Genomic DNA, 16,725 nt, shown 5'->3' with positions numbered 1-16,725 from the left:
GAGGGATTAATGAATAATTAAACTCTGAGACAGTGGGACATACATAATGCATGATAAATTAGGCCAAGTGCAGCAGAGGAAGCATGGGTAAAGTTTGGTTCAACAAGCAGAAAATGAGATGTGACAAGATATTGATGCCAGAACAGCTGTTTGCTAAAATTTTTCATTTATTTATATAGATTTCCTCCCCCTCACAGTTAGGGGTCAGCCTAGAGTGGGACAGAAATCAACAACAGAGATGGAAAACAGATTTGGCTCCTGTTGGTTCGCAGTCCAGCACACTCCCAGCCTGGGAGATCTCCTTCCCTGCTTAGTGCTCTTCTTCCCTTTCTGGTAAACTGAGGCAGTATTTCCTGCCTGGTCACTTGGGCTGCTCTTTGACTGCAGCTAAGGCGGGTAGGGTAGTGCTCTTAATTCCATGGAAACAGAGAGGCCCGTGTTGACTCACTCTAGCCTTTTCTGATCCCAGATTTCCAAAATGTTTTCTTTCTTCTAAACTGTATTTGCTCTTACAACATAAATTATTTATAAGATGTTACATTTGTTACAGATGGTAATGAGGCTGCCAAGCAGAGGGCATCAACTCTACTGCAGTGTCAAACTGATTTAAGGAGGGGTGTGTGTGTAAATAAAAACCCAGTCCCCTCATTTTATTGAACAAACCTAGCAGATTTGTTCAAATTCACTTTTCCCATAAATAACACTAAAGGCCAAAAGCTGCATTATTAGACTTGCAGAGTTGCTTCATCTGAATCAGACCTCTGAGCAACATGATGTGTTTTTTTTTCTTTCCTCAGCTGTGAATCACTTAAGGTCTCCTTTCCTGTGTTAATGAATAAGTTGGGTATCTGTCATGAGAGATCACAGGACACCATACACAGAAGATGTTTATTACATGTACCTGCTACACAAAACCCCCAGCTTTGACAGAGCTGATTTCATCCCTTTTGCTCATCACAGGCTGCTCATGGAGTGTGTGAAGCAACCTAGAGCTGAGCACTGCAACTGAATCGTGATAAATTCTTTGATCTTGTCTCTCCTTCCACATTCTGCTCACTCCAAAGCAGCCTTCCCCCTCGAAGCAAGGGCCACTGGATACCATGTCTGATGACCTGCAGACCAGAGAGGACATCTCACTTCTCAGAGGGGTAGACAATTCACAGGGAAGCTCTCTTTTAACACTGAGGTCATCTATATATTTAAAAAATAAGTAAGTATTAAAAAACTGTGCAAATACTGAGCCCATAAAACACAGAAAAGCAGAATACTGCTGTTAAAAGGTTAAGACTGTCCAGCCCCCTCACTGAGGACACATGCATGCCAGCTGCACATCCAGGTGCTGGAAGAAATGGGGAAGAAGGAAGCAGCTTTTGATCTTGTCTTACAGAGAAGCCCAAATGCAGATTTAACAGCCTTAGCTCTAACTACAAATATACACTTCAGTTCCTTGGAGTGCCATAGGCTTCCTGCATGCTGCTGGGCTATCCTGGTGTAAGAAAGTGTTGTAGCTTTCCCAGAAGGAACACCCTAGTTCACAAAGGATAAATGTGCTAAAGAGAATAAAAATGGGCTATGGCTAGGCAAATCACAAGCATACTGTGGAAACTCCTCACTGAGCAGGTTCAGCAGATAAGCAGACTTCTCTGTTTTTTCCTTTTTCCTTTTTCTTTTTTCTTTTCTTTTTCTTTTTTTTTTTTTTTTTTTTTGTGTGTGTGTAGGGTTTTTCTCCTTCAGCTGTTGCAATGACTCATTGATTTGCATGGCCACTCTTGTTATGGATTCTGAAAAGCTTTGAGTACACAAGTGGATTGATGGGTGACCCTGTCACCCATCTGTAATTCAGCTAGATTTCTTTTCTTTCTCTTTCTTATCCCTCCTTGTGCCTTAATCGAGATGTGCCTTACCACTTTAAAACTAAAGTGGGACACAGGGATGTGAGAGAGAGAAAAGGAAAATTTCTGAACTCCCTGCCCTGTTCCAAATTAATTAGAGCCCAAACCACCTCAAATATGTGCAGAAAGCAGCTTAGAAAATGTTCTCCATGGCTGAATTTAAGTCCTGGAACTAAAGTTTATGATGAGTGATAAACCAAACCCTGCAGGAGCACTTCTCTGCACAGTTTGACCTCACTCCAAACACAGAGGAGAATAAAATGTATGTGTTCACCAGGTTTTTAGCACAATGTGCACAACTTCCAGCCTAAAGCAACCCAATGCTTGCCAGTAGGATGGGACACCAGCACAGCTGCCTGGCTGAATGTTTTTTTGATTTTCAGCTGTGCGAAAATAAAGAAGTTCCTGGAGGCAGGCTGCTCTGGGAACCTGCTTGGCATCCCCCTCTTTCATATGTCACTGGTGTGGGTCCTGGCTTTGTGCTCTCCTGCTCCCAGAGGTGTTGGGGCTCCTCTTCTGCTGCCAAGTGTCCCTCAGTTTCCTTAAGCCAGCTGCACCTCGGAGGTGTGGGTCCAGCCTGGCTGCCCCTCTGCAGCCAAGGCAGGCTTTGCTGAAGTTGCTGCTTGCCAAGCCTCTTTCCAAGCCCCAAGGCCCTGTTGGAGGGAGCCCTCAGCATTTCCTTGCTCGGGCTGGTGTGTGCTCCCTGCCCAGTGCTGCCTGGAATGGACAATATGGCAGCACAGCGTGGCTCCAAACGGGACCCTGTGTTTTCCAGAGATAGCAGAAGATCCCCAGCTGGAAGAAAGGCCTGTGTGAATTGATATGGGTCTATACCAATTTACATCAAAGGAAAATCCAGATCATAAATGCTTGCACATGCAGCTTTTCAAGATCAGAGTACAAAGTCTAGGCTGCTGAATTCAGTCAGGCTGTGCCTCTGTGTTGCCTGATTTTAGCATAGTGTGGCTTCTGGGGAGCCTCTTTTCCAGCTCCTCCAGTGTAATACAGCCTTCAGAGACCAGGGGACACATCTTTGGCTTGTTGTCCTTCAATTAGCTGTAGTACCAGCATGAGAGGAGAGGTTTCATATAAATATGTAAGAAGAGAGCAAAGGTCTCACATAAATATGTAAAAATATATCCATATAAAGCAGGAGATTAAAGTAAATGGAACATGAAAACAAAAACCAGTTATTGTTAATGATGTCTTGCTGACCCTATTCCAATATCTAATTCATTCTAACTTCCAATCTTCATATTCTAATGTTTTTTTTTTTCTTCTAATTTGGATTTTCATTAAGAATCCCTTCCCATTTCAAGGTGCAGTGTAGTTTTTTGCAAAGTCTCATCCTTCCAATGGACTGTCTGCACTACAGACAATTTTGTCCTCCAATAGATGAAGGTGAGGGTATGTAACATTGCAGGTGAAGACTGGATGGCATTTACTTTTCCTTTGTGTCAGGAGACAAAGCAATGTTGCTGAGAATGGGATTTCACCAAGGTTTTCTGGGATTTCTGCTGTCAGATTGGGTGGCAACTCAGCTTTGCCGATAAAGCACCTTGGTGCAAGATTTCTGAGGAAACAAATCCAAATAGTTTTAACCTCAGAGAGGTTGGGGAGGTAAATGCCAGCAGGGCAGTAAAACTGTGCAGAGACCACTTGTGCTTTTTCTCTGCTAAGATTTTAGTATCAAAATGTATCATCTGCTGCCAAAATATGTGTGTTCAGACTGATAATACATAGGCCTGGTCTTATTCAGATTGTAAATTTACAAGTAAAGACCTCCAAAGGCTTTTCTGGACTTGCTTTCATGCATAACTGTCACCAATGCCTGGTCATCTTCAGGATTTACTGTTAAATAACACATAGTAAGACTGATTTTTTTTTTTTTTTTACTGGCTTTTTTGTTTTTTCCAAGGAGAGGCAAGCTCTAAGGATCCCAGGATGTCAGACAGCTCCTCTGTGAAGCATTGTTCACACTGGGATATTTTGCTGCTGCTGTAGGACTGGCAGGGTGAAATCAAGGGCTCCTCTGAATGACAACGAAGTCCAGGTCAAACATGTGGGGCTGGGGACAGGATGGCTTCCCACAGCCACTGCAGCAGGTCCAGTTCTGGAAGATAAAATAGAGGTAAGATTTTCACAGGCTCCACAGTGCCCACCATGAACTGTCTATGAGAGAAGCAACATTGTGTGAGCAGTAATTCCCAGTGCCCACAAAAAGCTGGGTCAGCTGTGGTACCCCTCTAGCAGCATGAGTTTATTGCTCCAAATGCCACTGTATTGCTTCCACCTGCCCGAGTGATTCCTTTACCCTTGTCAGTGTTCAGAATAGCTGTGCACCTATTTTAGCCAGGCAAGCCAAGTGCAAGTTGTTTTTCATGCAGGATGACTGCGTGCAGCAGCACAGGCAGGGGAAGGCTGGAGTTTTGGCAAGCAGACCCTTAGGATGGGGCAAAACGCTCGCCTGTGCCCTGATGCTGATTTTCTCCTTTCTTGGCTGCTCCTGAGGCTGCAGCCCGAGGAACAGTCTCCTGTGGAACGGCAGCTTTAGACAATTTTATTGGCTGATGAATCTGATCTTGCCTGGCCACCTTCCAGAAGCACTGACTTGCCCGAGATGAGAGTGAGAGGAAGGTTGCTCTGCCTGGGGCTCTAAAGCAATTGTTTGGAGACCAAGGTAACACCCATGCCTTGCTGCACGGTGAGTACAGAAAGCCAGGTCCATATAGCTACGTCTATATGCTTTATGATCTAATTGCTGACACAATTAAATGCGCGGCTCCCGTGCACCGTGTCTCGTTTGCTGCCTAATTATGTGAAAATGTACTTGCTAAATGGCTTGCTGTCACAAAATGCTCGATTAGCTGTTGCAATGATCTGAGTTAAAATACTGTGTTTGTGTCCTACTCTGGTATTTTCCTGTGCTGCAACACATTGATTTAAGCTTTTAGCCACGAGAGAGCAAAATGCAGCTGCAAGATGTTGATATTAAAATGTTTCCTTTGGTTTTGTTATTTTGCTAGTGGAAACTCAAAATACCAGAGCTGCTTGCTAATATTTGCTCAAGTCTTCTAAAAATTGCTGATTAATCTTGCCCTTTCTTTTTTAAGGGTAACTTCTGTGAAGTTTGATGCTATGGATCGTTTTGCAAGTTGTGCTTTGCCACAGAGCAAAATTAGGGCAGAGCAAAGGAAGGGAATGTTTTTAATGTAGCCCCCAAAGTGTGTGGTGCTCAAAGTGGCAGGATGCTGCATTGCACCTCCATCAGTTGCGAATAGCTCTACAGATAAATATTTCTGAAGAGCCTCAAAAAATATTGCTACCTAAGGAACTGATGGTTGACCAGCAGCACTGGAACAGAATGAAGGAATGCAGCTTTTTAAACTGCAGCAATCCTATAATATACAAAGGTGCAGTTTATCCTGAGTGAATCATACCTGCTGCTTCAAAAAATGATAGTAAATAACCTGAGTTTCATTCTAACAACCTGCAGTGCCCCTGATACTTGGAGTTTGAAAATGTGTGTTTTTTTCAGCTTTGGGAAACAACATTTTATCACTATACTTGTTCAAAATACCTATCCCTAATATTTTGTAGGGTTTTTTTTAGGAGAGGTGGTGCAGGAAGTGGGGTGTCAGTGTTTTCTGCAAACAGATCCCTGCTGAACATAGTGCTGGGACAATATATCTTCCTCAGAGCTAAGACAAAGTATTAAATTCTAGCTGGGTAAAGCTATACACAGTCCCCAAAGACTTCTTGAGCTAGAACTTCCCTTACTCATGGGCTGTGAGTAGCACAACTGTTGATGGCAATGATGCTTTTCCTCACACTCCTTCCTGAGGGCCAAGGAGGAACCTGAGCAGCTCCATGATTTGCCTTGGCTGGAATAGCTTTGCAGAACCATACTGGCCTGGAATGCAATGGGCTCCTCAGGGAATCAGAAATGGATGGCATGGGGCTGGCATAGCCTCTTGGGATCACCTGCACCCCAGCTGCCTTTCCAAGCTGTGTTGAAGTTATGTTTTGAGTGTCCTCTTCTCAGAGTAAAGTGGGAGAGCCAAGTTTGTAGGTGTAGGAGAGACATGAACACTGATTTGCAGCTGTAGCTGTAAGGAGGAGTCTCTCCTTACAAGTGGGGTAGAGGGGAGGCCTCATTTGGTGGAATTCTATCTCAGTTTCAGCTCAGAAATAAATAATTTGTTGAACTGGCTCCCATGACAAGTGGAATGGCTGTCCATGAAGTCATGTGGCTCTTTTACCACCTGTAGTTATGAGAGTGAAGTAGAACTTTGTATTAATGAGAAATGATGCAGCAAATCTGGTTTAATACGACTTTTGTGCCATTGTGCCAGGTAGCGTTGACAAACTTTGGTTCTAAATGTCTTCTAAACATTTATTTGTCCCTGAAAATAGTCTAAGCTATGTTTTTGGTTGTTCCTGTGTTTCTGCATCATTCCTGCTCCTGTTCTTGCTGGCTGAGGCTTCCAAGGGAGCCATGGGAAGCTGACATTCACATTCATTGGATTTCAAACATCCCTTCTAGAAATCACAGGCTCTTGTCGTTATATGGAAGATGAGGCTGTTTTTTACCTAGTGTTACAGATGTGTTTGTGATTTCCTGGGATTTTCTTGTGAAATCTGAATTAGAGCTTATCTCAGGTTAAGATTTAAGTTTAACAAATGTGAAAAACATAGTACTGACATACCAGCTCAGTACCTGTTTGTCCTCCTGGAGAAGTTTTTTGTATTAGTGTCAAACATGCATCTGTGAAGTTGCAATCTGTGGTTGTTATAGTTGTAATGTTGAAAGGGGGGAAAAAAGGAGAGGAAATGTGAGTGAAGATGTGAATTTTTCTGGTTTAAGATTTAAATGAGATGCATTGAAGGTAACCCTTGGTAGAAATGGAGCTTTGTCACTAAGTAGGATGCAATTTATTTGGAGGGGAATGAGTGATTCTCTTGATTATTCAAAGGGCTTTTTGAAACCCTGTTACTAATGTGCTGCTGCTGTCTTCCAGCAAAATAGTAATCCTGAAAGAGCTGAATACAGGCTGCTTAGTTAGTTTTGGGCCTTTGCCATTACTCTACGTGCCACAACAGGCAAAATGTTGGTGATCTCTGTCACTGTCAAGCCAAAGGTAGAGGTGGCCTCACTTTGGGCACCATGGGATGGATACCCAAAGAATGTTCCCTGTGCCTGAGCTGTGTTGGTGCTCTCTATGAGCAGCCCCAGAGAAGCAAGGGTGACCCAGGGCCCTGTGGCAGGGCAGGGGATGAGGATCAGTCACATGGAATCAATTGCCCTTTCCTGGCCTGGCCCTCACCTGGAGCAGTGGGAAGGCCATGACTGCAGCCACCCTCCAAAAAGAATGGCAGATTTTTTTCCTGTTCCACTCTCAGTCTGGTGTGGTGCTTTGCACCCCAATTGCCTCCCTCAGGCTTGTAAATGTTGCAAGTTTCTCAGTTTTGTTGGAGTAGACAAAAGATAAGGGCAGTTCTAGACATTTTACTTTGAGGCCAGAGAATGGAAAAAAGTAGAAAGAGGAGGCGTCTAAAAATATAAAGCTTGTGATCTTTGTTAATGATTGTATTTGGCAATTCTGCAGAAATGAAACTATGATTCTTTGACTTAAGAAAGCATTTTTGTGGAACTGTTTTGTTTTTAGATTAAGACTTGAGTTAAGAAAGTGGAAATACATTGATTTGTATTTTGTATTGACAGTTTAAAAAAGCTTCTATGCAATGCTCTTACAGCATGGTCATTTAGAATGTGGACCCATGCTGCTATTATTGCAAATATATTTTAGAACACTTGAAATTCAGGATGACATGTAAACTGTCTGCTGTGATTTTATTTTTATATTTGTTGGGTTTGTTGGTTAGCTTGGATGTGAATTAGTACTTCTGTATATGTATATAAACATAATCCCATTAACATGTATGTAAGTGGGAAGATGGTAGGCAATATGCTTACATATATACCAGCATGTTATTGAGTCATAACATGAAATATTTACTCTCAGTATCCATGTGTAAACTTAATGTGCTGTGGATTCATGCTAGGAGTAATAAGGCAAGAAACTGTTTATGCTCTGTGATACAGATAGCCAGATCAACAGTGGGAGTGAAAACTGGAATTGTTCTTCCATTTCAATTACAGCCTGACAAATGGTGCATTCATTTTTCATTGTTAATAAATGGCCCATATGGCATCCTTTAATCACATGCTCTGCAGCTTCTGCAACAGTAAGGCATTTATTTTCAAGGAATACAGAACCTAACAACTGATCTCAGCTTTCTTAGCAAAATATTGTTTTGAGTAAGGGAATGGACACTACCAGGAGAAGGTACCCTAGATAGCTCAAAATATTCTAGTCTGAAGGCTTGGAGCATGCTGCACCCACCTCAGCAGCAGAGCCAGCAACCTCCTCACATTCCAAATCACACTGGTTATAGCCAGGAAGGCTCTTTCTCCCCTGGCAAATTCCATTCTTTCACAGAATATGTCAGGCTGGCTTTTCCATGGTGTACAATCCAGATTCCAGGATGCCTGGCATGCAGGGATAGATAAAAATTAACCAGAGAAGAAATTTAGAAAGCAATGCAAAGAAAAATTAGAATTTCTTTCTGTGTAAGAAATATGCATATCCAAAAAACCCACCAACCTGATAAACAGAATCCCTAGGAAAGACAACATATTTGCTTTCAATCACATTATTTATCATACCTTCTAGAAGCAAAACTGAAATCCATAGGCAGGACACCAGCTGGAGACGTTCGGGAATATCTCCATGGAAATACCATCTTGGAAAGCAATACTTGCTGAAGTTTGCTCATTATTATCTGCAGAGCACTGCAGTCTGAGAGAAAACAGGAGCTAGGTGACACCCTGTTTCCTACACCCACAGTTGCAGCAGACGGATGGGTGACAGGACCTCTCCAGAGAAGCTCATGTTCTCCCTTAATGGTGTAGCTCTTGCAGCCACTTTGATCTTAGTGGGCAGGCAGTGTCTGGGACCTTTCTGGGTGTCCCTACCACAAAATTATAATGATTATATACAGCTCATGCCTTTAATGTAAACTGAAGTGTTTACAAAGCATGTGTGGATGTGCACTTCTACTTCCCCAAACACAAGAGTTTTCCTCCCTCACAGTGTTCGTGTGAACCTCCCAGGGATAAGGAGATGCAGGATGGAAGCAGGGGGAAATAAAAGCCTGTAGGACTCTCCTTGGGAAAGTTTCATGAGTAAGACTTGTGCAACACTGTCAGCACCCCCAAAGTAGTTTCAGCTTCTCCTTTGGCATTAGCAAATGGCAAAACTGCACAGACTCACTCACCCATGACCCCATATAAGAGTGTAGGGGGACACAAAGATTTGTGTCCCCTTAATCTTTTGCAAAAGATGGGCCCAATATGAAAGCTTAAGCCCTAAAGCAGATGGTGCATTTCTGTACCATCATGTCATGTGTTTGATGAAACACTGTTGGGGAATGGTTGTTGGAACAAGGCCATGATTCTATGGAATACCTGTTCCAAAAAACCTCTGTCTAAGACCCAGAATCAGGCTTTGTCTGAAACAGAGCTTGGGAACCAGTCTCTGTTTTGAGGCCTGGGAAACTGCTTAGTTGTGCAAGGTCTGGGAAGGAGATAACAAGGACAGGCATAGCCTTGAAGAGCTATGCCTGTTTTCCAAGCTCTGTCCTTGGAAAACATGACTTAGAGATTAAAAAACTTGGCTTGGAGAATTTAGCTACATGTGTAACTTCTGGTAGGAGAAGTAAAACAAAGACTTTTGTAAATTAACCAATCAGAGCTTACTGCTGACTATGCTTGTAGAATACCCTATATAAACTAAGGTATCTTTGAATAAAGTTGGAGCTTGCTTATAAATCATATTGATTTGGTGCTTGTCTTCCCCACCACCCACATCAAAATGCAGCAGCCTAAGTCTGTCTAGATGGGCATTGCTCCTTTGGTGAATAAACCATTAAAATGTGGCAATTTGTGGGAATCTAGGCTAAAATAGGTTCTCACAATGGAGAGTTAGTACAAGACACAAAGTTGAAAAAATTTGTCTCCACATAGGTAACTGAAGGTTGGGGGGAGGATGGGACAACTTTAAAGGTTGTATAACCATTTAATTTGCTGCTTTCGTGCTAATATTTAAAATGCTTCCCCAGCATACCTGGTTTTTCTTTTCAGCTGGCTTCTTAGGAAGAATTTTTTGAGGAAAACACTCTGTGTGGTGTTACAGGCCTGTAACTTTCAGGCTAGACTACAGAAGGACTATATACTTGTTATTTTGGATTCCTTGAGAGAGTTCTGCAATGTTTCATTAATCCAGATGACTGTACAGGTTTTAGTAAATATGTTATTGCCACGTGGAATATATGCTGGTCAATACCTCTGTTCTTAGAGGAGATGGTCACTAACAAAAATGATGTCTGACAGGCTTTTCCTTACTGTGGAATGATCTGTCATCTCCTCAGGTTCTTGTAAATTGCTGTAGCACAAGATTAAGGTAAAATACTTAAAAGTTGTCAAAAGCAGCTTTAAAGCTTCTGACCTAGGTTTGAAAAGTAGTTTAGGGGCTTATGATGTTGAATCATGTAATCACTTTTGAAATGTTTTTCTAGTCCAACTTCCGTGAATGAATAGAAATGTCTATTTCCTACAAGTAAAAAGGCCCTAACTTTGGCCAAAAATCATTGCTAATCATGAACTTGCTGAAATCTGTGAGGAGTAAAATTTAGAATTGACTTGCTGAACTGATAAGATTTGTCAGGGACAGTCATGGGTAATTGCCTCAACCTTTGTATAGAAAAGATTGTGCTTGGAAAAAAGCATGGTAGGAAAATGCACCTGTCTCAGCAAAGGAATGGTGAACACTTGCTCTGTGCAGGGCCAGGAGTTGGACTCAGTAGTCTTTATGGATACCTTCCAACTGAGGATATTCTATGATTCTGTGATTCTGTGACTTGAATTATTTTCCAGAATCCATGATACAGGAAACGGGAATTTCCTCAAGGAGTTTTATCACAGCAGATTAGGTTTTAATATTAAATGTTCCTGTTTGGTCTGCAAACCAAACCTCATTCCTCTTGACCTTATTTAATATGGTGGTCACCAAAGTATAATATAAAAAAAAAAAGAGAAAGTATTTATTTACCTTCTTAGTTAAGAAGTACAAGGCTCTGGCTGGGTGGAAGGACAAAGATATGATGTATGGAAATATGAATGGTTTGTGTTCAAGCTGATGTCCCATGCTGGCTCCAATATATGGGCATCACACTTTCCATTGGGCTGTCACAGAAATGCCATGAAGATCCTATATGGAGGTGACTTCTACCTGAGAACCAAGGTAACAAACATGACCCAGTCAAGTGTGTGATAAATATAGACACCCACTGCAGCAACTCGCACCAACACAAGCTCTGAGTCGCAAGTCAGACACGTGGCTGTGTCTCAGCAGTCAGTCCCTGCTCCCTGCTGCAGTTAAGCTGCACTGGCTCCCAGGTTATTGCATCTGCACCAGGCATTTGCATGGTCTCAGGAAAAGTCTTGTCTGTGTGGAGTTTTGATAAAATATGGTTAGATTTCTGTAAAATGAAACTAAAAGGAAATTAATACTGAGTAATCTGGGAGTTGTCTTTCTATCCAGGCTTTATTAATTGTTTCCTTCTGTAATTATTTACATACATTTACAGAGCCCAGCATAACTATTCCTTGCTCTGGTTTGTCTCATAAAATTCCAAAGTATAGAACTGCTATTCAGGAAAGACATGGTGTGATGTAATTTTACTATAGGCAAGGTAGCTTAATTAACACTTACAGTCTCTCTTAAGGTGGGCTTAGGATATGCAATTTTGCCTTATAATAACTGTCAGTTTTTCTTTTATGTCTTTCTTTTACCACTGTAGCAAAAAGAGCTGATATACTCTTTACTTGTCATGTGACCTTGCAGCTTCACAGTGGGACAGGGAATGCTCTGTTGGAGAAAAATCAGTGTTCTGGGGGAAGGACTCAGCAAATTAAGAGGGAGCCTGCTTTTTCTAAAGGCTGATTCATGCCAATGGGAAGATCCTCATATACTGTGGAGCACCACTGTGCTGATCTCAACAGAGCTACTTTGTTTGATGGGAGTTAAAAATCTGGTCCCAAGTGCGTGTGGTTCTCTTCTGCTAATGCAACTATCACCACTGTGCCTGGGGAAGGTGCCTCTCTCTCTTCCTCTTCTCCCTTTATGGCTTAGCAACCCTACAATGCACTGTTTGTCCCCTTTGTTTTTTGAAGGTTGCCCTTGCTCACGTGGCGAACTGTGTCTGTGGCTCAGTGCTGCTCCTTGTGTGAGCTTTGGTGCCATGAGCTTGGCCACAGAGTCAGCACAGCAGCACTGCCTTTGCTGCAGCTTTACTGCCTGCAGTGGGACCCCAGGGCCTGGCTTGCCCAGCTTAGCCCAGGCTGCCATCTCCCTGCTCGCTCTGTTTGCCTCCACACAGCAGAACTGTGCTTTCCTCCCTGCAGGAAGGCATATTGAGGTGGTAGGACTTATCCTGGGATGTGCTCCCCTGCTGGCAGTGCCCTACCAAGGTGTATTGAACTGGGCTGCTTCTTGCACGTGGAAAAGCCTGTCCCCATGCTGGTGCTCCTGCTCAGTTCATAGCTTTAAAAGCCACAGTCTGCTTGAGTAGCCCTCCTTCTGTGTTTGTAGGTTAGACAGAAGTCCCTGTGGGTTAGCTTTACATCTTCAGCTGTAAATGTAGGTCAGCTGGCTGCCGTGCAGAGTGTTCCTTATCCTTAAAAGTGCAGGTCCTCACACACAACTTCACAGTACATTGCCTTTGCTGGTCTGCAAGGAAGCTCATTTTGCCAGCACAGCGAGGGTGCAGCTGCTCTCCTGACACTGGCAGTCCTGCCAGTATGGGAGCAGAGTATGTATTGGTCTAGGTGGAGCAGATGTGTAATGAGAGCAATTGCTTCTGTTTCTGACACTTTCCTTTAGTAATGAGAGATTGATATCAGCCCTGTTAATGAAATTAATTATCATAGGATGTGACAGTGACTGCAAATCAAACAAGTCCTTTGGTTCTTCTGTTTATTGTGATACGAATTCCAGGCCCTGTTTATTCTGATACTAAACCTCAGATTTGCTCATTCCTGCATCCTAGAGAGTCCACCAGAGGTCTGAAATCTGCGAGAGATTCTCAGAAGCTCACAAGGAGCCGGTTGGGTTCAGTGACAGTGTTGCTTCCTACATAGCACACATTTGATTTACACATCCCTGCCTGCAGGCTCTAATCTTAGCTGTGACACTCATTATGCTTTGAAATTTTTTTAGCCCAGTTTCCTAGGAAGTTAAAGCTTATGCAATCCTTATGCAAAAGGAAAAGCCCTGAAAGCTTTCCTAAAAAGACAGCACAAACCAGCCAATGGGTCCATGAATCAGAAAACGTATGTTAAGTTGCACACAGAAGGTGGCTGGTGCAGAGCTTCCTTTGTCCATGGCTGCAGGGACCCTCCAGCTGCTCGTAGAACCATGGCAGGGCATGACTGGGGCTCTGGATGACCTCCAGAGGTCCCTTCCATCCCCAACCATTCTGTGATTCTTTTGTCCATGAAGCACTAACTTTTCAGCAAAATTCAGCAGAGGAAGACAGCGCTCAGAGGCAAACAAGTTTGAGGGGAAGGCTGTGGCATGGGGTGGTTGGCATGATTGTGCTTGGAATCACCAAGTTCATGATCCTCCAGAGCCTCTGGTGGTTGGTGGACATAGAAAGGAGTAAGAGGATACACTGGAGGAGAGATGTATGGAAACACAACACCTATTATGTGGTCTGTGGGGAGATAAGGAGATGCTGCATCAATGCACAGAATCATCTAGACTTGATCACCTCTCCTGGCAAGACACCTTGTCTGCAGTGCTTAGAGAGAAGGAGATGTGGCTGTGGTCCCTTTTGTGGATCTTAATGTGGATCTTTCAACAAAGCAAATTTGTAGAGACAACATCAGTGGGCCAGCAAAACAAACATAATCAAATGTAATCCCTCTGCTCAAAAGTAGGCTGCCAAATTTCTCAGGGAAGACCTGTCTTTTTAAAAAACTCAAACTCCTAAAAAAATGAAACTAATTTTCCACCAATATCTTTATACTGAGACTTGATATATTACTGCTTTATTGAAATTATTTTATTTGGCTACCAGAAAGAGTAAAACATATTAATGAAAAACTAAGAAAAGGGGTTTTTAAAAATGAAATATCTTGGATTTTTAAAAGAAATATCACTCTATAGTAGATAATAGAGACTATATGAGATGAAGTCAAATCCCATTAATTTTTTTTTGTTTTGTTGCTTCAAGAGAAGGATATTACTTTATCCTTATCATGGATATTCAGTTCACTCTTTTTTTTTTAACTGCCTCCTCCTCCTTGAGCACAAACCAGAAATGCATAACCCCACATGGGAAACTGAAATACAAAATTCTACTGCACAAAACCACTTCTAAATTGATGCCACTTTAATAAGCCATTTGCAGGGCCACTTCACTTAAAAGAAAATAAACCCTTGAAGGCATCCTTAAGGTCATCCTGACCTGCTAGCTCTGCTGAGGCAGGCTGTCCTTGTCTTGAAAATAAGAGAAATATCTAAAGTTTTGGAAAAAAAAAAAGTACCTCAGTCTGAGGTGCAGGACTTTGATGTGGCATCATTTGGTTGGTGCTGCCAAACCCATTCACCACCTGGTGGGCACCCAGCCCCATGGAAGGTATTGGTGGCATCTCTCAGTCACTTACAAGGACAAATGCCATTTCAGCTTCATTCAACTGTAAGTAAATACATGGTGCTTGCAGAGAAGTGAGTTACCATTTTTCTGCAGCAGAGAATTGGGACATTTGGAATTTTAACCAATTTTCTTTCACAAAATTACACAAGAATAAAATAGGATTTCATAAGGGAAACAATGTAGCATTAAATATGGATTGTTCCTTACCTTCCCAAAAGAAACCAAAGACATTTTTTATTTGACAATATATGTAAAAACCCTCATTTTTTGCCTCATTTCCTTAACCATAACTAGCAAATATGCAAGACTAACTCTATGTATGTTAGCAGTCATTTCCATGTGGTAAAGGAGGCATTTCTGGTCAGATGTTAGAGTGCTGGCCCAGGGAAATGACAGGAAAGTTTGATCAAAGGCCAGTGCTGAGAATATATCACAAGTCTGGAGGTGTGACAAGCTGCCCAGACTGCAGTGCAAGGCTGAGGCAAACCTGTCCAGCTTGGCCCTGAGTTCACCCATCAAAAAATCACTGGCAGGATATGTGCAGCTGTCTACTTTGATGCTCCTTGTTCTGCCAGCGTGGGATTTGTTCATCCCCTGTCCATCGTGATGCAGGAGGATGTGGATTGCCAAGCTCATCAGCTTCTTCTGCCTGAAACAGGCATTTCTGTCCTGGCCATGGCTGGATGCAGAATAAGATTTATCTGAGCTGCCAGAGGTGAAATAACTGGAGACATATATTTCCAGGGAGAGTCCCATATATTGACTGTGTGTATCAGGTGGATTACATCCCCAGAATCTCTAGGAAAGACAAGAAGATGGCACCCCTTTGAAGAGGGGATGTCTGGTTTTGCATGCACAAGGATCAGTCAGGTGCAACACAAAAGGGTGCAATGTATTTTCAGATTGTCCTGAGCAAAGAGATGTCAGAGGGTTCTTTCCTTCTGAAAGGGTCTGCGGAGAAATATTCCTCTATAAATGCTTGGCTGGAAACACATTTGCTATTATAATCTACTAAATAGATGCAAATAAGATTTCATCAGGAGTTCTGATGGATCTAGGCAGATTGAGAGCTGCAATCAGACTGTGACCTAACCAAATCATGTCTTGACTCCTCTAGGAGCTGCCTGAGGTTGATTGGCTTTTTGTTCCAGCAGTCTATTTGGGCAGCAGGGAGGACAAGCAGGGAGCAGATGTTCAGTGAGTGGATTCCTCAGAGAGGTGTTTCTACATGGCCACTTTTTCAGAGAGAAAAAGGCTTTTTCCTGTGGCTGCTGTAACATCTCTAATGGTGATGGGGAAGGTGTCTGAGCTCTTACAATCACTGCAAATACATACATAGAGCAGGAACTGGGAGGAGAAAGGAAAGCTTTAGCACTGCCTACTTTGCTGTCAGCTGAGAGGCTGCCAGCAGTGAATGCTGACAGCAGCTGCTTTAACTCAGAGTCTGACAAGGTTTTGAAGGTGGAGGGAAATGTGCTTTTAGAGGCAGGGCAGTGACCTGGAAGGAAGCAGCATGAGCACTGGCAGCAGATAACATGTGGGTCAGAGGCAGAAGGTGCTTGCTGAGCCAGGGCTGTCTGGCTCAGTTGGAGGTGGGTGCAAGAAGAAAATTAGGTGTTTCTACATGGCCACTTCTCTGTGCTATGATGTAAGAAGAGGAGGGAGTTCTTCTCAGGCATTTGCAGCAGCTGAGCTGTACCATGGGGAAAGAAGTCCGGTGCAGCTTGTTTCTGGAGTATTCTCACCAAAGACTGCAGTATGGGAGCTGTCTGTCTTGCCTCCTGCCAATGTGCTGGGAGGAGCTCCTTTCCCATGCCACCTGATTGCAGCCTGTGGATATTGGCAGTGTATGTTGCCATGAGGGGATGCTGTGTAGGAACACTCAAATTGCATCCCTCGGCTATTCCTGGGTACCAGGAGCAGTAGAACTGCCTTAGACCATCCCCAAACGTGGGCCAGCTGGCCTTGCAGGAGGGGAACAGTGTCTGGAGGCTGTGCTGCTGGTAGTGCTTGATTTACCTCACCCAGCTCTGCATCCTGCTGAGGGTTC

General features: G+C 43.0%; 1 protein-coding gene and 1 long non-coding RNA gene across 2 annotated transcripts in view; one reads left to right on the top strand and one right to left on the bottom strand.

Annotated features, from left to right (window-relative positions):
* Window positions 1-3,790: 3,790 nt before the first annotated feature.
* On the bottom strand, window positions 3,791-8,837 carry LOC110468657 (uncharacterized). Its single transcript, XR_002465128.3, has 3 exons — window positions 8,623-8,837; window positions 8,300-8,445; window positions 3,791-4,005 (listed from the first exon to the last, which is right to left on the bottom strand). It is a non-coding gene; the product is annotated as an uncharacterized LOC110468657 (long non-coding RNA).
* The window catches only part of OSBPL5 (oxysterol binding protein like 5), a 174,434-nt gene continuing 161,980 nt past the window's right edge, over window positions 4,272-16,725 (top strand). Inside the window, exon 1 of the mRNA XM_021526752.3 lies at window positions 4,272-4,596. Coding sequence (XP_021382427.2) covers window positions 4,582-4,596 — 15 coding nt within the window. The 5' untranslated portion in view covers window positions 4,272-4,581. The remainder of the gene's footprint in view (window positions 4,597-16,725) is intronic.

Source organism: Lonchura striata, chromosome 6 (genome assembly GCF_046129695.1).
Source record: "Lonchura striata isolate bLonStr1 chromosome 6, bLonStr1.mat, whole genome shotgun sequence".
Lineage (NCBI taxonomy): Eukaryota > Metazoa > Chordata > Aves > Passeriformes > Estrildidae > Lonchura > Lonchura striata.
The sequence above is the reverse complement of the archived record's forward strand: the minus strand, read 5'-3'. Positions and strand labels throughout refer to the sequence as shown.